Below are 27236 nucleotides of genomic sequence, written 5' to 3'. Positions count from 1 at the left end.
CAGCCAGCTTGCGTCTTTTGGGGCAAAACCAGACTTGTCAGTCACTGACAGCAGGGGAATGCCCCATGTCCTGAAGTTCCTTTACTTTTTTCTGCTTTGGGTGGCTGGCAGCTCAGCCAGCCCATCCTGCTGCAGAGCTTTTCTGAGGGAAATTCCAGTTTTTATTTCAAATTTTAGTCTACATTTCAGCTCAGTAATGTGCCTATCTCATTCCCAGCTGTGTTCCAGGACTGTATTTGATTTTTTGGGGCTGCTACAGGCTTCATGAAGTGAGCTAGGCTGAGAAAAGCCAGAGACAAAAGGAAGGGTCTGTGTCTCCTGCTGCCCCTTAACAAGTATCTCACTGGGGAGCTCAACCAGTTCTGTGGGCAGGACCCATTTTCTCTCTCTCTCAGCCCCATCTAGGTGGGGTTGTCTGCCCCCTTCCGCAAGCAGGAGAGAAAGCAAGAAAGATTCAAGAAGCTGATCTGCTAGACAAGAGGCAACTCAGGTCAAACAGGGTTACCTCAGCCCCCTTCTCGATCCAGCAGCAAAGGAGACAAGAAGGCAGGCAGGATTGGAAAAGAACTTGGCTCTGAGGCATCCCCTCCTCCCCCATCACAGCCCAGATGCAGCCAATGCTAGAAATTTCTGTAAGGCGGGGGTTCTCAATCCTTTTCTTCTTGAGGGCCCCTCCCCCCAACATGCTATAAAACCTCCACGGCCCACCTGTGTCACAAAAACAGATTTTCTCCATATAAAAGCCCCATGCCACAGGGAGCCCCATGAACCTAACCTGCTCAGACTTCGGCTTCTGTCCCAGGTGGTGGGGCTCAGGGGCTCGAGCTTCAGCCCCATCCCGTGGGGCTTTGGCTTTCTGCCCTGGGCCCCAGTGAGTCTGATGCTGGCCCTGTTTGACGGACCCCCTTAAAACTGCTCACGGCCCCCCCAGGGGGCCTGGGACCTCTGGTTGAGAACCACTGCTATAAAGCATTTTGGGGCTACATGTTTAATTTGAAAGACATTACAGAAAACAAGGCCCTGAGCCTGCAACCACTTCTGCCCCAGGACAATGTCATTCCTGTGCTCAGCCCCAGCTGGGAACATTGCCAGGATCGGGGCCTCACGTTTCACTGTGATAATTACCGACTGGCCCAACTGCCCACCTGGGCTACATGTGTGGGGCCCGAGCCTGCTGTGCGGCCCCGCAGGCAGCTCAGGGTTGGAGGGCAGGGTGAGGAGGGCCAGCAGGACTTCGCCTTTCAGGGGCCGGTTCCAGCCTGCTGCGGGGGGGAGGGGTGCTGGGAGCAGGGGCTGGCCCAACTTGGGGCTGCTTTATGCAAGGGGTTAGGGAGAGGTGGAGCGGGGCGCGCACGATCCTCAGCCTGCAGCTGCCCAGGGCTCAATCACTTCCTATTGCCCCGGAGGGCGCAGCCCTGCCCCGCGCCGCTGGGCCTGGTTGGCTGCCAGCGGCGGAGAGGGGTGGAGTGATGCGAGCTGCAGCAGGACCAGCAGGGGACGGGGCGGCTGGGGCGCAGCGGCCTGGGGGCAGGCTGGCCATGGGGGGGCTCAAAGAGGAGCTGCTCAAGGCCATCTGGCACGCCTTCACCGCCCTGGACCTGGACCAGAGCGACAAGGTCTCCAAGTCCCAGCTCAAGGCATATGCGGGAGGGAGCCTAGGGGTGTCAGCTGGGCTGGGGGGCAAGTGTCCTCCGCCCCACCCCGGGGCTGTCCCTCTCCCTGCCTGTTCAGGCAGGGCTGCTGCTAGCGAGGGATCCCGGGCATGGGGCAATAGCAGGGGCTTTGCAGGCTCCCGCCCCAGGACTTCCAGGCTGTGATTCCTTCCTTCTTTCTCCACCCACTGAGAGAGCGAGAGGAAGGAAGCAGCTTGTGATCATCCCTGGGTTGCTGCTGCTGGGGAAGCAAAATCAGCAGCCTCAGTCTTTTGTTCCTGCTCTTCACAGGGGTGGGGATGGAGAGCAGGAGCCTGGGAGCCTCCTGCAAAGCCCTGGGACAGTTGCCTCAGAGAGGCTTGGTGCTTTGGCTCCATTGTGGCACTGCTGGATACTCCAGTCAGGACAGCGTCAGTCACATTGACGCTCTCTTGGGATGGCCCCAAAATGGTGGGGCTCACTTTGAACATGGAAGGGGGGGTGGGTCTGGAAACGTTCTATCTGGATACTCACTTGGACTGTCCTGGAGATAGTACCCTGGTGTCCATCTTTGCCACCATATAACTCTGTAAAGTCACTTGGTGCCTCCCCTAAAACCTGCTCACAGCCCCCCAGGGGGCCCCGGACCCCTGGTAGAGAACCACTTCTGTAAGGGGATTTTGGGCCCAGCTTTCTGGTTGTGCTGCCCCTCTGTAACAGACCTTCCCTTTCAGGATGGCTACTCATATACTGAGCCAATACATCCCGTGGGGAAACAGAACTATCTGGCCCATGTGAATCCCATGCTGTAGGCTGGGGTAGAACTTCTGGGGAGCCCACCCCTTGGGCCCAAGGCCAGTTTCTTCCTTGAGAGACTCAAAAGGGGTGGCATAGACCAATGGCTTTTCCTGTTCCTTTCCACCACTCCCAGCCTGGGACAGAACCCTTAGCTGTGCATAGCCTTTCCAGTGTTACTGCTCAAACTTCGGCTCTGAAAATAGTTTTGTAAATCTTTTTTCTTAGATAGTTTGGGATTTGGGGGGTTCCCTCCCTTTGTCCTCCCACCATTTGGTATGCCCAAGGTTTCAAGCTTCAAGCCCTGTCTGTCATGTCTCTGGTTCTTTCTGATTAGTGACCCTTGCTAGAGCTGCCTGTGGAATACCTTGAGGAATCGCACATTCCTTAAAAAAGTTATATTTGTTGCTCGTTTCCCCTTGTACTAGGCAGTCTCAAGAGTTCAGATATTTAATGGAGATGTCCTTGAAGCCCCAGTCTGATCCTGCCCCCCTCCTGATCCCCATCTCACTGACATGAGCCTCCTGGTAGTATCCCACTGGCACCAGCGCTCTCTAGCTGGAAATCCTCCAGCAGACCCAAGGACTCCACTAAATGGAGGCAGGAGGAGGGTAAAGATAAACACCCTCATTGAAAGAGGGACAAACCACGCCATACATCGTCTAAGAAAAAGCCTGCTTCTCCTCTTCTCTGTGCCACAAGTTGGGTTCAACCCAGAGCTCACAGGAAGCATGGATTGGTATCAACAGAACTGGGAGTTACCACCATTCCGAAGCCATCTATGACAGGGGCAGGAGTGACCCTTGCACCACACAAGGGAACTTTCACTGTCCGCACTGATGATACTGCACAGTACAAATACTGCTGCATCCAAACTCACACTGATGGATCCATCCATATCCAAGACTCCTGCCAGCTCTCCTCTCGTTAGGCCTTGATATACCCTTCTCAAGGATCTGGTGATATACACACATCCCAGATCACCAGTTTTTCTGACCCAATTCTATCCTTGCACCATCAGCACATCATTTACCAATCCTGAGCAACAGTCATGCCAAAAGTGCTCCAACGCCATCAGTATCTTATTCGCCCATTCCTGCCTCTGGCCGTATGGTCTTAAAACACATGGTACCATCAGATCCACCAATAGTCAAACAACCCTTACTCCAGTGGTTCAGAAACAAGACTTGATCCCAGAGAGGGCTTCCAGAGCCTCCTGGATGCCTCCAAGTCCTCATGACCCAAACTGTTGGGCTAGTGACCAATGGTACTCCCCTCCTTGCTGCCTTATTGTTACGATCCCACCCACTGGCCATACTGGGGCTCCTGTGATCTGTACTTTTGGGCCGCAGACTATGAGACCCCGGCACTGCTTTCAACAAAGATCACCTCCTAAACAGGAGCAGGAGCAACTGATACAGGATTCAACTGATAAAGAATTAAAGAAGGGTAATATAATTAATGCCAATCAACATGGGGTTATCAGAAAATAAATCCTGTCAAACTAACACATCGCTTTTGATGAGATTACAAATTGGTTGATAAAGGTAATAGCATTGATGTAATATACTTAGACTTCCTTAAGACATGTGACTTGGTACTGCATGATATTTTGATTAAAAATCTAGAGAGATATAAAATTAACATGGCACACATTAAATGGAATAAAAGTTGGATAACCAATAGATCTTGAAGTGTAATTGTAAATGGGGAATCATCACTGAATGGGTGTTTCTTTAGTGGGGGCCTGTGGGGATCAGTTCTTTTGTCCCTGTGCTATGTAACATTTGTATCAATGACCTGTAAGAAAACAGAAAATCACTGATAAAATTTTTAGTTGATACAAAAATTGGGGGAATGATTTAAAAAAAAAAAGAGGATAGGTCACTGATACAGAGCAATCTGGGTTACTTGGTAAATTGGGCACAAGCAAACAACATGTTTTAATATGTAAATGTATACATGTAGGAACAAGAATTTAGGCCATATTTACAGGATAGGCAACTCTATCCTAGATAATCAGCTGAATATGAGCTCCCAGTGCAATGCTGTAGCCAAAAGGGCTAGTACAATCCTTGGATGAATAAATTGGGAATATTGACTAGGAGTAGAGAGGTTACTTTAGCTCTGTATTTGGCACTCGTGTGACCACAGCCGAAATACTGTGTCCAGTTCTGGTGTCTACAATTGAAGAAGGATGCTGATAAATTGGAGAGGGTTCAGAGAAGAGCCAGGAGAATGATTAAAGGATTAGAAAACATGCCTTATAGTGATAGATGCAAGTAGTCCCATCTATTTAGCTTAACAAAGTGTTGGCTAAGGGATGACTTGATTACAGTCTTCAAGTACCTACATGGAGAATAAATATTTGATAATGGGCTCTTCAGTCTAGCACAAAAAGGTATGACACAATCCAATGGCTGCAAGTTAAAGCTAGCCAAAGTCAGCCTGGAAATAACACATACATTTTTATCAGTGAGGGTAATTAACCGTTTGAACAATTTACCAAAGGTCATAGCAGAGTCTCCATCACTAGAAATTTTTAAATCAAGACTAAATGTTTCTCTAAAAGATCTGCTCTAGAAATTATTTTGGGGAAGTTCTAAGGCCTGGGTTATACAGGAGGTCAGACTAGATCAGTGGCTCTCAACCTTTGCGGACTAGTGTACCCCTTTCAGGAGTCTGATTTGTCTTGCATACCCCCAAGTTACACCTCACTTAAAAACTACTTGCTTACAAAATCAGACATAAAAAGAAGTGTCACAGCACACTATTACTGGAAAATTGCTTACTTTCTAATTTTCCCCATATAATTATAAAAATCAGTTGTCATATAAATATTGTACTTACATTTCAGTGTATAGTATACAGAACAGTATAAACAAGTCATTGTCTGTATGAAATGTTAGTTTGTCCTGACTTCGCTCGTGCTTTTATATAGCCTGTTGCAAAACTAGGCAAATATCTAGATGAGTTGATGTACTTCCTGGAAGACCTCTGCATACTCCCCAGGAGTACGTGTACCCTGGGTTGAGACCCACTGGACTAGATTATCACAATAGTCCCTTTTGGCTTTGGAATTGTGAATCTACATAAACAAACAAGGAGAAGCAAAGTCCAGCCCATTCTGCAGGGAAGCAATCAAGTTCTGAAACTGATGCATTCAGCATCAAATTATCCTTTCAACCGTGCACCTTTTAGGAGTAATATACTCCCTGGTGGACCGCCTAAGGAGGCATTTTCACAAGGATCATGAGTGAGAACTCTGCTCTTCGGTGGTGCAGTATATTTTACAACAGTGGGGATTCCCATCCTGGGATATCTTTGCAATCCAAGGAAACAAGAAGTGCCCAGCCTACTGCTCTTGAGTTATCCAGGGGCACAATTCAAGCGGGGATGTTTTCCTGGTACAGTGGTTGGACCCATTGATTTATGCCTTCTCTCCCATCCCCCTACTACTTTGTGTCCTCAGGAAGATCAAGCAGGACAAGGCAACTGTAATTTTGATAGTATCATGGTTGCCAAGGCAATTGTGGTTCACCACTGACCTATGGACGGTCTCTTGCCTATACAAATACTTACAACTGTTTCTAAACCTGCTGTCTCAGAATAGAGGCAGGACCATCCATCCCAACTGTAGATCCCTCCATCTGATGGCCTGTTTTTTGGATGGACAATGAATTTAGAGAGATCCTGTTCACAAGAAGTCCAATCTTGTGACCTGAACCTGGTGCTAACTGCACTCATGAACCTGCCATTTGAGCCCTTGACCTCCTGCTCCCTCCTACACCTGTCTATGAAAGGGGCCTTGCTAATGGCAAACAGCTTTGCTGGAGGAGAAGGGGAGCTCAGGGCCCTTATGGTGGACCCTCCTTACACAGTGTTTCACAAGGATAAAATATCCTGAGATTGCATCCGAAGTTTCTCACAAAGATACCTTATGAATTTCACCTGAACAAAATTGTTCACTTGTCTGTCTTCTAGTCCAAGTCTCATGATAACAGGGAAGACAGGAAATTCCACTCCCTAGACGTACAAAGAGCTCTAGACTTCTACTTACACAGGACAAAGCCCTTTTGGAAGTCTCTGAGATTGTTCATCTCCATAATCAAGAGGATAAAGGGGTAAGCAGTCTCTTCTCAAACATTCTCTAAATGGATTTCCAGCTACATCCTCCTATGCTATGTGTTTATGGAGGTGCCGCCTCCTCAGATGGTCAGGGTTCATTCAACTAGATCCCAAGCTGCCTCAGTAGTATCCCTACAAGTTATTCTCTTCTTGGAGATCTGTAGAGTACCAACTAGGGCAGCATTCACACTTTTACTAAACATTATGCCCTGCTTCAAGTTTCTGCCGAGGATGCTTCCTTTGGTACAATCGGTGCAGAACACTTCCTCGTGCCCTCCTCCTCAACATGCACTGCTGGCGACTCATCAACAGTGAATACCCATAGGGACCAGCACTTGAAAAAGAAAAGTTACTTACCTTATAGTAACTGGAGTTCCTTGAGGTGTGTGGCCCCTGTGGGTATTGCATGACCCACCCTCCTTCCCCTCTGCTCGGTTTCTCACTTGATTCACTGTAGAAAGGAACTGGAGTGGCGGTTGGTTCACACCATCCCTTATACTCTCAGTTCAGAGTACAAGGAGGTGTAGGATGTAGGCATGGACCAACAAACACTGCGATTGAAATATTTTCCATTCTCAGATGCATGGTGCACATCCCCATCCACAATTAATACCCATCAGGACCATGCATCTCAAAGAACTCCAGGTACTATAAGGTAAGTAACCTTCCTTCCCACCAGGAGTGCTTTATTGTGGATGTATTAGAGTGTCAAAGTAAAAAAGTCACGTCTCTGTAGTACAACATTCTCAGCATATTCAAGAAAATGAAGTTTTGTAAACATCGCAAATGCTTCATTAGGGCATCAACCTTATTCCAACCCTGCAAGTCATAAAATACCTTGGAATCTCATTTTGCCCCTTGCTGCATTACCCAGTTTGAGCCTCCACAGGAAGTGTTGTTATATGTCCTATGTATTAGAGTAGGCTTCCCAGTGGCTACTATCTACAATCAAATAAGGTTTTTAAATTTGAAGTTGGGAACCTTCTCAAATGACCCACTATTGTACTTTGAATTCAGACACATACTTCTCCCAACTGTGATAGCATTAATTCCCTATGGAAATCCAAGACATATTCTTCTTTTAGTTAAGCAGTATTTAGGAGCACAAGCAATCTCAGGTCAGAGCAGTCAGGACTCCAGTACTGAGATCTGCTAGATAGTCATTTGTTCACCAAATTCTGCATACTGGTCATCCAATCTTAGCCAGTGCCATTTCCTTTCTTTTGGCAGATGTATTCTCCATACCTTAATGCCCAGAGGAAGATGTATATTACAGGCAAGGCCAGTAACACTTGCTATTATTAACAGAGTGTGTATATTTATTTATGTAATTATAATGTGCCTTTTTTTGAATGTCCATATTTAATGATCCTGTTTCCCACCTTGGAGAGCGACAGCTATGAAAATCCCAAAGTAAGGGATCTGTGGACCTTAGCACAAAGAATAGAAAAATTTATCCATGCTTACCTGAAAATTTCCTTTCTTCACGTAATAAGGTCCACAGATCAGTCTCATCTTGCAGAAAACCAGATCATCCAGAATAGAGATGGAAATTGATATCCAAGGATTTAAGTTCGTAATCATTGGTAGACTTTATTATGCTCTGCAGTAGGAGAAATGGATGTTTTTCCTCCAAGTATGTAACACCATCTGTAATTAAAAAAATTAGATTTGAATTATCCTGGCCAGGGAAGTTGTCTCAACTAGAGGGAACTTCATGTTCTCCTGTTGCTAGTGACTGAGAGGTCTGGTTCTGCCCCTAAGCTGCAAGCAGGATGAAGTACCCATTGTAGCACATATGTGGACCTTATTATTCAAAAAAAGGAAATTTTCAGGCAAGCATTGATAAAGTTTCCTATTCTGCCCATCTTTTCTGAATGCAGTGTTGTTGTAGCATTGTTGACTCAGGATATTAGAGAGACAAGGTAGATGAGGTAGTATCTTCAACTTCTGTTGGTGAGAGAGACAAGCTTTCAGGCTTACACCAAGCTCTTCTTCAGCTCTAAAGCTAGTCTCTCTCACCAACAGAAGTTGTTCCAATAAAAGATATTACCTCACCCACCTTTTCTCTCATCTTTTTTGGCCAATTTAAGTTTTTCTATTATACTCTAAACTACATTTTTCTCTGTAAAATCAACTGTTTATTTTTTCTAGGATAAGCCATTCAGTTACCAGAATTAATGTTTGTATGGTATCCTTTAAAAAATAAGAGTAAATTATCTATTTGTTTTTGCATTATCTAGTGAGTATCATTTAGAAAAAACTTAGCTTTATAACTAATGTGAGGGTATTTTTAAAATACAGTAGCAGCTTCCCATACGTGGTACTGTGTATTTAAATCTTTCTTACCTATTTTTTGTTTAGTAAGTGATACAAGTTATTAATATTTTGAACACACACACACTTTACACAATAAGCTGTATTTCTTGCCTTTTACCTTAGTGTTTAGTCTGTGCAATAATATTATACACCTCTTAGTCTCCGCTTAGCAAAAGGTTGTAGGCTAAGTATATGATATAGTATCATAACTCTGAATAAATTATCTAGGAGTAGTTCATAAAAGTTTCTGAAGATAGTCTTTTAGCCCATTATGATATGTTATTGACTTAACAAATTCTAACAATATTGCTACAGTTTTCAAGGGTATGATTTTTGAAAGTCATCCAAATTAATATGTATGCTTACATAGAAATTTGTCATGAAGAATCTGATCCTAAATATTTGTACTATGGTGTTTCTATGAGCAGTGCCCTATGTTAGTTTGTGTGCAACGAGATATATTATTATTATATATTATAATCAAGACCAGAATTTGATCCTAAAATTTGATATGTTACAATCTGATATTCAAATATCCCATAAATAAAAGTGAGGACGTTTGGTCTCTCTTTAAATCTCTTTTTTTTTTAACCATTCGTTTCAGTTTTAACATCTTGAGTGCAAAAAAACTTTAGAGCCAATGTGCATAAATTTGTCAGTTGTTCATTGAAAGTTACATAGAAAACATATGAAACAGTGATTCCTAAATTAGAACTGCATCATCTTTTAAAAAGTCATTGTTTATGCCAGTATCTCCAGGTGTCAGCTAAATTATTGATGCTAAATCATTGTTTCACAATAGAAACATCTGGCAGATAGTCTCATTGCTTCTAAGATGATGGGGTGGGTTAAAATGAAGTCATTACAGGAAGCTCCCCTTATTTTACACTTCAGTTATATCTATTTGGTATTTTGATAAATATAGCTCAACTGTATACTGAACAAATGATGCTCCAGAATTTAAATAAAATTCTCCATCAATTTTAGGGCCTAACCCTGCAAAGAGTTACATATGTGAAATACTTTATTTACATTAGTAGTTACAATGAACTCAGTATGACTACTCCCATGAAGTTACTCAGCTGTTCATGTGTTTGCAACAACAGTCTCTTAGTGATTACTAGTTATTCTATAGGGTATTTAACAATTTTTTTGATTATTTAAATCAAATTAATATTTATTTTTATTGGAATTACAAAACTAAAAGATATTATAAAACTGGAAATCTACAAAAGAATATTCTGAAGAGAACTGAGTAAATTCTAGAACGTCAGGAGTCTTTATTTTAGTAACAGTATCAGAAACATCTGCATGTTTACTGAGCCAATTTAGATATTCATTATATATGTATTATCATTTAGGGTGGGATTTACAAAGGAATCTAATGGTGCTAAAAACTCAATCCCTGATTTACATTTTTGGGTCGCTTATGTGAAAATTGCATCATTGTTAACCAATTTTACAACCTTTTATACAAGTTTAGGATCTGATCCCTTTCAAATCAATTGACTGCACTGGAGACAAAAGCTGATACATGATAACTAAATATACCTAACCTTTTAATGGGGTTAAGTAACCTGCAATGATTAGTGACATCTTTTTTGTGTTTATTTGTAATCAGTTAAATCATCCTAATTACCTTCTATTACATTTGATTTCCAGGGCGCACAATTCTCTCATTTCTGATTGTCTGAGCTACATTTTATCAAGGACTTTTGACCCCAGTAGCTCACCTCTAATTTGAATTTTGCGCATTGTACTGCAGTTGGAGAAATAATTGCTAACAGTGATTACCTAAGCCAGTTCTAGCACCTGTCCCATCTCCAAGTATGCAGAAATCAACTGTTAAAACACACAAAATAATAGCAACTATGTCATTCACCTTTGTTCTCTCATACTGCAAGTATTTTAGATTAATAATTGTTTTCCTGCAGAAGTAAATTATAATAATTTCTACAGTTACTTTAGCTCCAGAAGTTTCAGAAAAGGATCCAGCTGAGAAATTATTTCATTCTCTACACCTACATCCCTGCCAGGATTTGAACAAGTTTATTTTTATTGCCCTTTAAATTTGGTAAACTACTTATTAAGCAGAATTTAGGATACTGTAAAATTCATAACTAACAGCAAATCTGTTGATCTATAAAAATATCCATCCTTTGTGCAATTCACTGAAAAATTCTTAACATGGAAAAAATGTATGAAACGACATACAGAGTGCATATTTGTAAATATAGCTTTTGTGATCTGTCAGTTTATTATTCCATATGGCATTGCTATCCAGAATTAGTGTATTTGACCACTTTTTAAATCTGTGCAGGCCAATAAAAGCATTAAAATCCCACTATAATTCTGTCAATCTTTTTCTTTTTATAAAGAAATCTGAAAAGCTTTTTCCTTTATAAACTTGGTCTTCCACAATTTTATTATGGAGAAAATTACATTTTTGAAAATTATGTCTTATGCATCTGTATTGTTATGAGAGTTTAGCAGTCTGCATTATGGAAATAGAGGGGACAGAATAAGCAAGTATGCACAGAACTGTAAGTTCCTAAGGTGGCTTAGTATTTTAGATATCTGCCTAGTAGCTGACATTCAAATGACAATTCATTGTGTGAAATACTCTATATGTACCTATCTATTTCTATAGGGATTTTTCCAATATTACTCCAATCCATCACTACTATGCATTGGTACCTAATTTCTTTTTGATGGATTCAGATTCAGAAATTTGTTAAACTAACACATCTGACACTATGCTCCCAAATCAACTCTCTCAGAAAAACAATCAAAGACAAACACCATGTCACTTGTGGGCGAACACTTTTCACACAATGTATCTGACCTCTCAGTCCTTGTCCTCAAATGAAACCTGCACAACACCTTCAAAAGACAAGCGTCTGAGCTTAAATTCATAGCTTTGCTGGACACTCAAAATAATGGTCTTAATAAACACACTGGATGTATGGCACATTGCAACAATCTGTAACCCACTAACCTCCCTTTTTTGACCTATGAATGACTGCAGAAGGGTTAACTGACCACTTCACTTTGAATGGTCCCTTAAAACATATGTTAATTACTTATGCTAAACAAGCTGCTCCACCTTGTATTTAGCTGTGACATTCTCAATACCTTTCCCAGACCTGAAGAATAGCTCTCTGTAGTTCAATAGCATGTCTCTTTCACCCACAGAAGTTGGTCCAGCAAAAGATACTCTCTCATCCACCTTGTCACTCAAGATTTTTAGCATTTCTGAAAATCTAAATCTGGACCACATAAAAGCAGATTTGAGTATTTAATGTCAATTGAGCATACTCCTATGATCTTCAGGGGTTTTCAGTTAGTTTGATATATTGTAACTGTAGTGATTAATGACAAACATGTTTCTTCCTTGAGGTGGGTAAAAGAAGGGAGATAGCTGAACAAAGAGCAGAAAGAAAAGTTGAGAGGGAAAATGAAAAAGAAAGGAAGGAAATGAGAAATAAAAGCAAGAATATTGGGAATATTGCAAGAATAAAATAAGTATGGAGGCGTTAGTGTTATGATAGACAAAGCCCCATGAGATTGATATTTCAGGTGATCCATTTAATTGGTAGCTCTGCTTGTGTTCTTAAAATAGTGTATTTATTTTCATTGCCCCATCTTAAGATTTACGTTCGGTTTTCTTAATTTTGAAAATGAAATTAAAAGGTGGCAAATTAAAAACGGATAAAAGGAAATTGCCACATGAAGTTGTTCAGGCCAAGTTCTTAGCAAACGCTAAAAGGGGTTAGACACTGAAATGGATTACAAGTATATCCAGAGTTGTTATAATTAATGCTAACAAATTTTGGAAGGGGTATTAAAGCTCATGCTTAAGGGCTTAAGCCAGTCTATAAATATTAATGATCAGAATGAGACTTTTTGTGAGGGGCAGATTATCCCACGTCAGTCTACTGAGGAATTTTTGCACCTTCCTCTTAAGCATCTGGCACTGTTAGACAGGATACTGAACTAGATGGACCTTTAGACTGACCCACGATGGCAAATCTTCTGTTCCTAATTGAGATTCTATATTATGTTCATTCATTTAAATATATAGAATTATATGTATGTCATGGCAAGACAACTTTCTAACATGTTTCTTTCTTAATGTAATTGTAACATTGGGTTGTTTTTTTTTCTCACTTTGAATCATCAATCTACATTTTGGAAAACAGAAGTGGTATGTAGAATAGCAAGCAACCAAAATGCATCTGCTCTAGTAATAAGAAAAGGAGTACTTGTGGCACCTTAGAGACTAACCAATTTATTTGAGCATGAGCTTTCGTGGGCTACAGCTCACTTCATAGCTCACGAAAGCTCATGCTCAAATAAATTGGTTAGTCTCTAAGGTGCCACAAGTACTCCTTTTCTTTTTGCGAATACAGACTAACACGGCTGTTACTCTGAAACCTGCTCTAGTAATGTGTATTAAGGCCATGTCTATGCTTACCGGTAGATCAGCACTGCTGTGATTGATGCAGTGGTGTCAATTTAGCGGGTCTGGTGAAGACCAACTAAGTCAAGGGCAGAGTGCTTTCCTGTCAACTGTGGTACTCTGAGAAGAGTACGGTAAGTCAGCGGGAGAGTGTCTCCTATCAACACAGCATGATGTAGACACTGTGGTAAGCCGACCTAAGCTACGCTGACTTCAGTTACGTTATTCATGTAACTGAAGTAGTATAACTTAGGTTGACTTACCGCGGTAGCGTAGACAAGGCCTAAGGCAAAGTACCTGCCAGAGCGCTCTCTGTGTATTTCTACTAGGATAATACTCAAAATTGGTGGGGTCTGAATAAAAGTAAGCAGCCAACTTATAAAGAAATTGTGTTTTTATGCTTCCTTTCCAAAAAAGTGCATCCTCTGGATATTATGTGTGACAAAGATATCCCATATCCAGTGTGAAATAATGACTAATAGAGAGAGTTTATCCCAGAGAGAGTAGCATAATCATGAATCAGATTTGTCCAATGTTTTTATATATATAGGCTGTCAAGCGATTAAAAAAAGTAATCGCAATTGCGTGACTAAAAAGATTAATTGCACGTTTAAAAAGATTAATTGTGCAATTAATCATGCTGTTAAACAGTAATAGAATACCATTTATTTAAATATTGTGGATGTTTTCTACATTTTCAAATGTATTTATTTCAATTACAACACATAACACAAAGTGTACAGTGCTCACTTTATATTTATTTTATTACAAATGTTTGCTATAAAAAACAAAAAAAATAGTATTTTTCAGTTCACCTCATACAAGTATGTAGTGCAATCTCTTTAGCATGAAAGTTGAATTTACAAATGTAGAATTATGTACAAAAAACTGCATTAAAAAATAAAACAATGTAAAACTTTAGAGCCTAGAAGTCCGCTCAGTCCTACTTCTTGTTCAGTCAATCATTCAGACAAACAAGTTTGTTGACATTTACAGGCGATAATGCTGCCTGCTTCTTGTTTACAGTGTCACCTGAAAGTGAGAACAGGTGTTCATATGGCACTGTTGTAGCCAGCATTGCAAAATATTTATGTGCCAGATACGCTAAAGATTCATATGTCCCTTCATGATTCAGCCATAATTCCAGAGAACATGTGTCCATGCCGATGATTGTGTGACGGGTTGGACCTTCCCCATCCGGGATGCCACCTGATGTACTGGGGTTTCACTGAGCCTCGGCTGCTCCACCAGCCCGGATTTCCTCTCCCTGTTTTGCTGAATTAGGCTCTCTGGCCTCTTGCAGCACACACACACAGGTAGGGCCACACCCAGCTGCAGACACAGACTGAAGTCAGCTCTGTGTGAAAGGACTCACCCAGCACTCACGTGCACACCTCTTTTGCAGGATAAACCCTAAATAATACTGTCTTGTGTAGTATAGAAAGATCTGCACAGTGCAAGCCCATAAAAATTCGGCCTCTCCCTCAATGTGGAGAAAGAGATGCACAGCTTCTTGCCCCCCACCCATCCCAGGATATGAATTGCACAAACTGAGGTATGTTATAAACAAGAAATAAGTTTAACTACAAAAGGTAAATTTTAAGTGATTATAAGGGATAGCAAACAGATCAAAAAAGATTACCTTAGTAAATAAACAAAAAACGCTAACTGAGCTTAACACACTAGATAGGTAAGATATAAATTAGCAAATTCTCACCCTGAGTGATAAACAAGGTGGCAGATTCTTTAGGCACAAGTTGCCTTGGCTTTTCCAGGTTTTCATACACAAGCTAAAAATCTTTCTAGCCTGGGACCATCACTTCCCACAATTCAGTCTTTGTTTCCTCCTCAGGTGTTTCCAGGTGTGTTGTTGTAGGGAGAGTGAGGTCCCCTCATAATGTCATTTCCCCCCTTTTATATCTTCTCCCCACCTTCTGGAAAGCTCTTTTGCTGTGACCTGAGTCAAACAGTTCCCACTGTGTAGTACTATCTCTGAAAGGTTTCTGTTGTATACAGTTCCTGGGGTAATCCTTGTGCTTGTGTTAATTTCCTCAATAAGCCATTAACATTGTTTGGCCTTTTTACGGTCATACCTGAAAGGCTGCTTGTAGGTGTTTACAACCTCAGGACATGTTTCAGCAGCACATCACATACATAGCCAAACTTCATAACTTCACACATGACAATAGCACATACAATCTGTCTAGCAGATCAAGACTTTTAGAATGACACCTCACAAGGCATACTTTGTATAAGACATATCCTAATTACATGACAGTGGTGTATATTGAGGTGTCAAGGTATAACAGACGGGTTCTGCTCGATAACTATCCAAAGCAATGCCAGCCAACGCATGTTTACTTTCATCATCTGAGTCAGATGCCACCAGCAGAAGGTTGATTTTCTTTTCTGGTAGTTCGGGTTCTATAGTTTCCGCATCAGAGTGTTGCTCTTTTAAGACTTCTGAAAGCATGCTCCATACTTTATCCCTCTCAGATTTTGGAAGGCACTTCAGATTCTTAAACCTTGGATCGAGTGCTGTAGCTATCTTTAGAAATCTCCCATTGGTACCTCCTTTGTGTTTTCTCAAATCTGCATTGAAAGTGTTCTTAAAACGAACAGCATGTGCTGGGCCATCATCCGAGACTGCTATAACATGAAATATATGGCAAAAAGCAGGTAAAACTGAGCAGGAGACATACTATTCTCCCGCCAAGAAGTTCAGTCACAAATTTAATTACCACATTTTTTTAACAAGCATCATCAACATGGAAGCATGAAGGGGCATACGAATGTTTAGCATATCTGGCATGTAAATACCTTGCAATGTCAGCTACAAAAGTGCCATGCGAACGCCTGTTCTCACTTTCAAGTGACATTGTAAATAAGACGCCGGCACCATTATCTCCCGTAAATGTAAACAAACTTGTTTCTCTTAGTGATTGGCTGAACAAGAACTAGGACTGAGTGGACTTGTAGGCTCTAAAATTTTACATTGTTTTGTTTTTGAGTGCAGTTATATAACAAAAAATATCTATATTTGTAAGTTGCACTTTCACAATAAAGAGATTGCATAACCGTATTGTATGAGTTGAACTTAAAAATACTATTTCTTTTGTTTATCATTTTTACAGTGCAAATATAATATAAAGTGAGCACTGTACACTTTGTATTCTGTGTTGTAATTGAAATCAATATATTTGAAAAAGTAGAAAAAATCCAAAAATATGTAGTAAATTTCAATTGATATTCTGTTGTTTAACCGTGCGATTAAAACTGCGATTAATTGACAGCCCTAATATATGTGTTTACCAATATATGTGTTTACCAATAGATTTATATCCAGTTACACTACTTTTGAGAGTCCTATTGGCTCTACAAAGCAGAACATTCCCTGTAGATTAATACTAGATGAATAATCTTGTTTTCAGATGGTTATGCATTCTAAACTCCAAGTCTCCAGGACAATATTAGGAAATTATCTGGTTCCAGAATACAGAGTTTTAAAACAGTTAATATTTTAGTAGAAATTTTTGAGAGTCAAAATTCCTTTTCTAGATTGTAGTTCCCCAACAACCAGAGCGCCTCATCGTGAGAGGTGCTGAGCACAGAAATTCCCATTGCGTAGCTTGAGCTATTCACTGCCAGATTATAAGGAAACATGAAGAGGCAAATGAGATTTTTCTTTTTTTCATTTGAAAATATCACTGGTATTAAGGGTACAGTGAATCTAGCTGGTAGTAGTCTCCACTATCATTCAAGAAGCTGGAGTTTGATTTCTGATACCATCTTTCGCTCCTGTCTGCTGGGCATCAGGGTTCTATAGGAAATGCATTCAACTTCTGAATGTGAGCATCTGATGTCACTGAACAGCAATTCTTTTAGGTGACATTTCAGAGAGAGTATCCTCCAGTCATCAGCCAGAAGGGTAACTGGCTTGGAAATGAGGAAGATAAAAGTAAAGGAAAATCTGGAGACACTGTGGACTTTGGCACGTGCAAGTTAAAGAGACTCTTTCCAGACTGATGGACCCCAAATTTGGAGTTTCAGGGTTTTTTTTTCTATTTTGTCTACTTGAAAAGCCCATATAATTCTTTGTAAATTGTTAGCATATTAGCACTCTTAGGCAATTCTAAATAACAAACCATATGTGATAGAGAAGAAAATATAATTAAAGAAAATCTCCTGTTCAAGATTCACAGTGATCATAAATGTATAGGATGAAAAGGGGATTATTTTCAAAATTATGAAACATACTTTGACAGTGTTCTTGTAACTTTCAAAACCTTGAAGATTTATTTATTTACCTCATCCAACTTGTCTCTTAAGTTAATATCTCCTATTGGACTTACTTCTGTTGGTGAAAGAGACAAGCTTTCAAGCTACACAGGCTCTTCTTCAGGTCCGCTGAACTTTCGTTACTTACTTAACTATCATTCCAATATAAAGCAATGTCACATTTATCCAAGTTAACTTTGGCCTAACATGAGTATAGCTGGATGTGGGATACTAGATGCTCATTGCAGATGAACGAAATTCGATGCTAGGGGCAAATTTACCAAACTTTGCAATTACTTTGGAAAATGGAGACTAAGCCTAATATGAAATCGCTTTTATAAAAGTGGTGTCTGTTAAAGCAGCCAAAAATAGCTATACTGTTTATGCAGAAAAACTGCTGTGCTTTTAAATTGAAAATTAGGATCACACTATCTAAACTCTAGTACTGGGATTAGCAACCTATGGCACGCATGCCGATTTTTAATGGCACACTGCTGCCTGCCGGGTCCCAGCCACCAGCCCTGCTCAGTCTGCTGCTGAACCCAGGCCGGGACCTCGGCAGGCAGCAGCGTGCCATTAAAAATCCTGCCCGACCCAGCCCGCTCTTCTCTGCCCCGCCCCCCCGGCAGGATGAAGAAGCTTGGTCCTGCTGGTTGCTGCTGCAGGGTAGGCAAGCTCCCCTCTCCCCCTGCCTCTTCCCCCAGCGTGCTGTGTTCCTGCCCCTCCTCTCCCTACCACCAATCGGCTGATGGCCCTTACGAGGGAGGGGGGGAAGCGGAGCCGCAGCACGCTCGTTGCTCCGGGGAGGAGGCGGAGAAGAGGTGGGGATGGGGGTCTTGGGGAAGGGGGGTGGAATCAGTGCATATCCCCTCCAGCCCCCTGCCATGAGCTGCTCTGGGCAGGGGGCTGGGAACACCCCCACGACTCCAGCCCACACCCCCAGCCCTCTGCCCTGACCCTTACATCCCCTCACACACACACCGCAGCCCCCTGCCCTGATCCCTGCACTCCCCACAACCCCAGCCCTGACTCCAGTACTCCACACACATACGCATCCCCCCCACACCCTATGCCCTGACTCCTGCACCCCCCACAAATACCCAGCCCCCTCATACCCCATGTCCTGACTCTTGCATCCCCCTACCCTGAGCACCAAACAGGAGCTCCTGCTCCCTCCCACATTCCCACCTGCACCCCTCGCACCAAATGGGAGCTGCCCAGGTAAGCACTCCACACCCAAACCTCCTGCCCCAACCCTGAGTCCCCTCCCTCATTCTAGCTCCTGGCCAGACCCTGCACCCCAACCCCCAGCCTCCTCCTTCACCCCCAGCCCTGTGCTCAGTGCACTCCCATCCTCAGCTCAGTGCAGAGAAAGAGGAAGAGAATGGGCTCGAACCAGGGAGAAGGTAGGTACCCACTCAATTTGGCAGGGCTGGGATCCCAGACCAGCAGTGGACTGAGCGGGGCTGGCAGCCAGAACTCTGGCTGGCAGGAGCCAGCGGACAGAACCCCAGACTGGCAGCAGGTTGAGTGGCAGTGGGCTGAACCACTTGCCAGCCAGGGTCCCGGCTGCAGGCGCTGCTCAGCCTGCTGCCAGCCTAGGTGAACGGAACCCCAGGCCGGCAGCGGGCTGAACGGGCCAGCGGCGTAAGATCAGCATTTTAATTTAATTTTAAATGAAGCTTCTTAAATATTTTGAAAACCTTGTTTACTTTACATACGACAATAGTTTAGTTATATAATATATAGACTTATAGAGAGACCTAAAAAAGTTAAAATGTATTGCTGGCACACAAAACCTTAAATTAACGTGAATACATGAAGACTCGGCACACCACTTCTGAAAGGTTGCCGACCCCTGCTCTAGTATTTTGATGGAGCAAACATTCCATGGTTTACCTCAGCTACAAAATGTCTTAAATGAAAATACCAGAAAAAGAACCTGCATAAATGGATCCATAAGGAGTGTAGGTAAGACAATGGCCTTTAAGTACATATTTGTTATCAGTATTCACAGGGTTATTACTTTTTCATTATATTTTACCTTACTGTGCTTTAAACATTCTTGTTTTACTGTAGTTAATGTCTTTTTTCCCTTCTGTATGTATTTTGTAGATTCACAACCAGTATCCAACCGAGTTTGAATTCAATCAGTATTTCCTCAAGTTCTTAGCTTTCCACTACGTATCAAATAGATTTAAAACATTTCTTCTGGATTCAGACTATGAAAGACTAGAACATGGTATGTGTAGAAGAATGTGGTTGATGCTCATTCATTTTTTTTCATTTTATTATTTTACACTTTCGCTTTTAATTAATATTTAGTTCATAGGAGTCTTTCCATTGTGAGTTGGTGCTAATGATTACATTGCAACAAACTAGAAACATAGAAAAACTTACCATATGCTGTGTAAGTGCCTGGGGTGTACTGTAATTAATTCTGTGTACAGAGTCATTGGCAGTTATATTTGGTGAATGAATAATTCCTGAACCATGCTAAAAGGGAAAGAATAAAAGGGTAAGAGAAATTGAAAGAATAGTTATAATTGCCAGACCCTTGCTTCACTTTCCAATCCACTCACTTAATACAATTTCTACTTCCATTTGCCTGCTCTCTAAAGAACTTTTGTTTTTTATTTTTATTTTTTTTTAAATTACAGAAAAGAAGACCTGGGTTTCATGAGATTGTATGGCATTTCCATAAAGGAGAGCCTTTTTCCCCTTCCTCATGAACACCTGTGTTTTTCTTTTACTTTCTTCCTCTATCTCTTGCAGACTAACTTGCTTCTTCTAAGGCCCCACCTCCCTTCTGCATTCTCAGCCCTACCTCTGTCAGATTGATCACTCAGTCACATCCACTTTTCTCAGGCTTGTCTCTGACCATATGCAAGAAGCAAAGCGGGTAGTGTAAACTCTGAAATTAACAGTTTTCACAGAGAAATCATGTTTTTCATGGCAAGCAGTCAATTTAATGCATTCTGTAAAATCCCAAACAACCATGAAACTAATCCAGGCACTGAGCAACCATTCTATTTCTGCACAAAATACTGATTTGTATGTTTTTTAAACTAATGTCATTTTATCATAGTTCTGAGACTCCCAACAGTGTGGTGATGCTTTCAAATATCACCACACCAAAAAGGAAATAGTGGCCTCAGTGAAGTCAATGACAAAACTACCGTTGACTTCAGTGGAGCCTGGATTTCATCTCAAGTCTCTGCTCTTGGACTTGTACTTCCCAGTCCACATTTCAGATGGTGATATTGCACAATAGCAGAACAATGTATCATAAGTTACTGAATGATTACAACATTTTTAATGTGTATATATAGTACACTAAATTGCCGCTTAAGTGCAAAAACAAAAAGTAAATTTTGAACAAATCTCATTAACAATACCTCAAGTACTGCAGTAGGCTTCAGAATAAGAATGCAAATGTCGCATTTTATTTTCATATCAAGTTGGTGTTCAGGCAGCAAGAATGGCATTTACCTTGCACCACATAAAAATCTTTACTGTTCTTTTCATCAATTCAGACCTCTTAAGTATTAGGCATTTTTGCAATGTTTTCATTTCAAGATAAATGTCATAAAACCAAATCCATCTGCTTTACCATTTGTTACATGTAACTATAAATCCTTCTTTTACCTTTTTTTCCTATAGGGACATTGTTTGAAGATAAAGGAAACATACATGCCAAAAAGGGAATCTGTATTTGGGAATGTATTGAAAAAATGCACAAAAGGAGCCCAATTTTCTTCAATTACCTATATGCACCTGTTGAAACAGAGGTATGATATAGAAACTTTTATGTTGTTTGTTATTCTGAATGATTCTCTAAGTAGTTTGCCACTTGCTGAATTGGTCTAGACTAGTTTCAGACATTTATTATGCTAAGTAACCTGTTTAAGAAATACATCTTACAGAAACCTGTTTAAGATTAATACATCATTGGAATTTCTCACTAGTTTATATCACTAGTCATGCAAATTATTTAAGACTCATATTGGTTAATTGTAAAGGGGCAAGTCTTAGAACATTTACTCATCCACACGTGTCCCACTGACATAAAGAAGACTACTTAGGTGCATGACATAAGATTAATTATGTGAATAATGATTGCAGGAGCAATCTTAACATTTGCACAAGACCATAAAAAGTAAATCTAAATAAAAATTATGAGGAAACAAGTTAAAAGTAAATATAAATTCCATTGGTAGTGAGACATGTTTCATAAGGTCCTGATACATTGCATGACGTGTCATATCATTGCCTGATAGGATCATATATTGATCACATTTAGCTGTATCTTGAATAATTTTATATGTCAATATTTATCACTATGACCCATATCCCTTCTAGTTAGAATTATTTTCTAAGTATAAAGTACAGCGTCATGAACAATACTTGTCAATTTTAAATTAAAACATTCAGTAAAATATTAAAGGTATGCCTGGCAACACACAGATTAATAATATTGATGCATTGCTTTCCATATTTAATGCTATTTATAAAGTAGTTTAATCTTGATCAACAAAACATGTATAAATATTTCAATTAGGGGAACCATATCTGTTTCATTTTCCATACATGTGTTCTATTGTTATAAAATTAGCACCTCTGATCAGTGGGTATTAATAAAGGGAGATTTTCCCCTGTTCAGCTAATTGAATCGTAGTCATGATGTAGAACCTGGATTGCGAGTTCCTTTAAAATAGAGGAAATGGGAGAGGTTATGAGGGTTCCAACTGAGACATGAAGGAATTGTACATACACACTGGGTGCCTCCATTTTATTATCTTGTTAGCTGAAAAGATGGACAGATAAGAATGGCTCATTCCTCTCCATGTATATTCCACTGTTGATGTGCATGTGTCCCATGCATTCAAGTTCAGATTCTTTGGCCAGCAGAATCCATTGGAGCTGCACCCATGCCCCGAATATCCTTCTGTCTCCCAGCTGAGGACATAAAGGGCAAGGTGTGACCCTAACTGTCCCTCAAATCCTTAACTAGTAAAAGATGCAGGTATTAAAAGATTCCATGGTAGCAGGAAGGGCAGATCATGGAATACATATGGACAACACATCTCAAAGAACTGTAGTTATTGAAAGGTAAGTAACAATTTATTCTATGAGTGCTCGTTCCTTCTCACCACCTGTGGCTACAAGCTGGAATTTGCAGTATCGGAGCATCTCACACATTGTGCAATCTACCCACTGTATTGTAAACAGATAACTACTTCACAATTTGTTAGCTGGTAAATCCGCAGAGGATAAGGGGAGAAAAGAGCACCAAGCCCACAAAGGAAAATGATCCAGGTCTCCTTTATCAGATCCTTCCTTGAGAAACCAGAAATCACCTCAAATTTTCTTGGGAAAAGGTAGCTCGAGGCCCAGTGAGGGTTCCTTGGCACCCATCACTGTGCATCAAGACCAGGTTCCTCAGTACTTCAAAAAATTACCCATTACCAACCCGTTGTCCCTGAGTGCTCCAGTGCCAATAACCCCAGTACCAACATTGTCCATACACTTACCCATGGCTCCAGCATACTCAGTTCCAAAATCCTACCCAGCCTTAAGGGACCTTATGGTCTCCTCATTATTGGACTCACCATTATTATCAGCATAGAAGGTACTTCCTCTGCAACCAGCTGCTACCCCCATTCTGGTACTGTGCACATACAAATCAGAGTGCAGTCTGGTGATGCTCCCAGCATTCCATCTGAGACTGGTGCAACCCTGCAAAAGAAGCACTTCTTCTCTTTCCCAGGCTCTGAGACTAGCAGGGGGCATTACCAGTTCAGTCCCTGGGGTCTAGATATTCAGATCCATATGCTTCAGAGAGGGAGTCTAGGACTCATTATTATTGTTTCAGACATAGAGCTCTAAGAGGGATGCAACCTAGTCCAGGGATAGATAACCTTCTCCCCCACCTCACAAAGGGCTACAGCCAACCATGACTACAGAGCTGCTGACTGGACAGAGTGATCAGGGCTCTGATGGGGACTTGTTGGCAGAGGACCCACCCCATACAAGCGCCTATCTCATTGTTGTATCTGGATGAGGCTATGGTAGCCACATCTACCTCACTCCCAGATAACTTCAAAGCATTTCAAAACACAGAGTCAGCAAAAATTTACACCTCAAGACAGATACAAGAAATTCAGTTTATTTGGCTGCAAATATTATTCATCATCAAGGCTACAAATGAGAAGTACAAGTTACAATTGAGGATCTTCCATTTGAAGTATAGAAACTTTTTAATATAAAGATTAATGAGGCTTGTATGCTCTGTGAAAGGACTCTCAAGTGACACGGCAGTTCCTAAGAGTCTGTACTCATGCACCAAAGAGAAAGTTCTTTAAGCCTCAACCACATCAAAGGCAGCCAATACTGTCCTCATTATCAACAGCCTGAACCACCCAGGAAGCAACAGAAATGTAAGAAGAGGAAATCATGTGCCTCTACTACCATCTTCTCACTAGCCCTGCCCATCATCAAAGCAGCAGATTTGGCTCTTTGGTCGGAGGCAGTATACAGTTTCTCTTGGATTTCCCGCTTATATCCCCTCCATTTATTTTATTTTTGTGGGGTCTGGAACATCATTACAGACTGTTGGGTCATGCAAATCATAGAGGTGGACTACTCAATCCAATTCCAGACACTCCCCACCCACCACCTATTTTCCCCATCACTTTTCAGAGACCCATCTCATGACAGCATGCTACATCTGGAGGTGCAGTCACTTCTGAGGATAGGTCGACTCTGGTGCAGGAGATGTAATTTTGAGCTCAAGTATGTATACCCGTGCTAGCTCTTATGAAGGTAGCATTCCAAAAACAGTAGTGTAGCCATGATTGCACGGGCAGCAGGACAAGCCAACCGATACAAGTACCTGCTTAGAGTTTCAGACAGGATTGTACTCAGGGTGGCTAGCCCATCACACTGCTCATGTAGCCACAGCTACACTGCTATTTTAGTGTGCCAGCTTGGCACAGTTACCATAGATATATCTGTCTTAGCTGGCCATTATGCCTTCAGCTCCAGTGTAAACACACCCCAAATCTCAGAACGGTGGAAATAGTGTGTCCAGATTACAGAGGGTAATGGGGTTTATTCCCATTACTTTCTAATTCTCAAGAAGAAGAGTGGCTGGCACCTTATTCTGGACTTGAGACAATTGAACACCTTCATTCACAAGCTCAAGTTCAGGATGGTAACCCTGGCCTTGATCATTTCCATCCTACATCCACCTGACTGGTGTTCAGCTCTCAATCTCCAGGATGCTTATTTTCATATAGTAATTCATCCTACCCACAGAAAATATCTAAGGTTTTAGATAAGCAATTCCCACTACCAAAACAGGGTCCTATCATTCAGTCTATGGAGCATGGCAGCGGCATAGGTGCTGACTCCATGAGTGCTTCAGGGCTGTACCCACCGACAGCCTGCTCCCACCTCCTCCCCCTCAGCACTTCCCGTTCGCCGGCAACCTCGCCAATCAACTCCTCCTCCTCCCTCCCAGTGCCTCCCACCCACTGTGATCAGCTGTTCCACAGCGTGCAGAAGGTGCTTGGGGGGAGGAGTGGGGACAGGGCACACTCAGGAGAGGGGGCGGAACTGGGCAGGAAGAGGTGAGGCGAGGGCAAGATGGGGTTGGGGGTTTGGGTGAAGGAGTGGAGTTGTGGCAGAGCCTGGAGTGGAGCAGGGGTTGAGCACCCCCGGGGCAAGGAGGAAGCCACCACCTGTGGCCAGCTATATTCACAAAGGCCCAGATTTTTAAAAGTATTTAGGCATTGGTCTGCTCAGCATTCCAATGCCTAAGTGACTTAGGAGCCTAAATTTCATTGAACATCAATGAGACTTAGGGTCTTAAGTGCCTAAATGAAACTTTTTTTGAAAATGAAACTTAGGTTTCTAAGTCAGGCGGATATTGCAATGCCTAAATACCTTTAGAAATCTGGGCCAACATTCCTAGTAGTAGTGACAGCTTATCTCAGGAAACAGAGTCTGGGTTCATCCATACTTTGAGGGCTTGCTCATTTGCAGGAAGTCTCAAGAACAGATGACTGACTCCATACAGCAAACTCTGCAACTTTTTGCTTCTTTAGGACTAAAAGTAAACAAAGAGATGTCCAGAAAGAAAAGGAGTACTAGTGGCATCTTAGAGACTAACCAATTTATTTGAGCATAAGCTTTCGTGAGCTACAGCTCACTTCATCGGATGCATTCAGTGGAAAATACAGTGAGGAGATTTATATATAGACACAGAACATGAAAAAATGGGTGTTATCATACACACTCTAAGGAGAATGATACTTAAGATGAGCTATTACCAGCAGGAGGGAAAGGGCAGAAAACCTTTTGTAGTGATAATCAAGGTGGGCCATTTCCAGCAGTTAACAGGAACATCTGAGAAGCAGTAAGGGGTGGGGGAAATAAACATGGGGAAATAGTTTTACTTTGTGTAATGACACATCCACTCCCAGTCTCTATTCAAGCCTAAGTTAATTGTATCCAGTTTGCAAATTAATTCCAATTCAGCAGTCTCTCGTTGGAGTCTGTTTTTGAAGTCTTTTTGTTCTAATATTGCAACCTTTAGGTCTGAAATCGAGTGACCAAAGAGATTGAAGTGTTCTCCAACTGGTTTATGAATATTATAATTCTTGATATCCGATTTGTGTCCATTTATTCTTTTACATAGAGACTGTCCGGTTTGACCAATGTACATGGCAGAGGGGCACTGCTGGCACATGATGGCATATATCACATTGGTAGATGTGCAGGTGAAAGAGCCTCTCATAGTGTGGCTGATGTGATTAGGCTCTATGATGGTGTCCCCTGAATAGATATGTGGACAGAGTTGGCAACGGGCTTTGTTGCTAGGATAGGTTCCTGGGTTAGTGGTTCTGTTGTGTGGTGTGTGGTTGCTGGTGAGTATTCACGTCAGGTTGGGGGGCTGTCTGTAGGCAAGGACTGGCCTGTCTCCCAAGATTTGTGAGAGTGATGGGTCATCCTTCAGGATAGGTTGTGGATCCTTAATGATGCGTTGGAGAGGTTTTAGTTGGGGGCTGAAGGTGATGGCTAGTGGCGTTCTGTTATTATCTTTGTTGGGCCTGTCCTGTAGTAGGTGACTTCTGGGTACTCTTCTGGCTCTGTCAATTTGTTTCTTCACTTCAGCAGGTGGGTATTGTAGTTGTAAGAATGCTTGATAGAGATCTTGTAGGTGTTTGCCTCTGTCGGAGGGGTTGGAGCAAATGCGGACCAATGGGAACAATACCCACCTGCTGAAGTGAAGAAACGAATAACAGAACGCCACTAGCCATCACCTTCAGCCCCCAACTAAAGCTCACAAAAGCTTATGCTCAAATAAATTGGTTAGTCTCTAAAGTGCCACTAGTACTCCTTTTCTTTCTGCAAATACAGACTAACACAGCTGCTACTCTGAAAAGAGATATCCGTATTAGTTCCTGTTCAAAGGATAGCATTTATAGGGGCAGTTGTGGACTCCACAACAGCAGTGACCTATCTGCCCCAAGAAAGATTCAAGCCATAGGCAATCTGGCCAACCACCTGCTAGCTCAACACGAGATATCTGTAAGAATTTGTCTGACTCCTAGGGC

The 27236-nt window shown here is 41.7% G+C and overlaps 1 protein-coding gene across 6 annotated transcripts in view; it reads left to right on the top strand.

The window, feature by feature from the left end:
• SBF2 (SET binding factor 2) overlaps positions 1-27236 on the top strand; it is a 559107-nt gene that overhangs the window by 514953 nt on the left and 16918 nt on the right. For 4 of the 6 annotated variants that reach the window (XM_073347556.1, XM_073347555.1, XM_073347560.1 and 1 more), the window contains 2 exons: positions 19729-19855; positions 21277-21404. In XM_073347556.1, coding sequence (XP_073203657.1) covers positions 19729-19855; positions 21277-21404 — 255 coding nt within the window. The other 2 variants (XM_073347559.1, XM_073347558.1) reach the window with 2 other exon arrangements.

The sequence above is a fragment of the Lepidochelys kempii genome, chromosome 6, assembly GCF_965140265.1.
Source record: "Lepidochelys kempii isolate rLepKem1 chromosome 6, rLepKem1.hap2, whole genome shotgun sequence".
Lineage (NCBI taxonomy): Eukaryota > Metazoa > Chordata > Testudines > Cheloniidae > Lepidochelys > Lepidochelys kempii.
The sequence above is the reverse complement of the archived record's forward strand: the minus strand, read 5'-3'. Positions and strand labels throughout refer to the sequence as shown.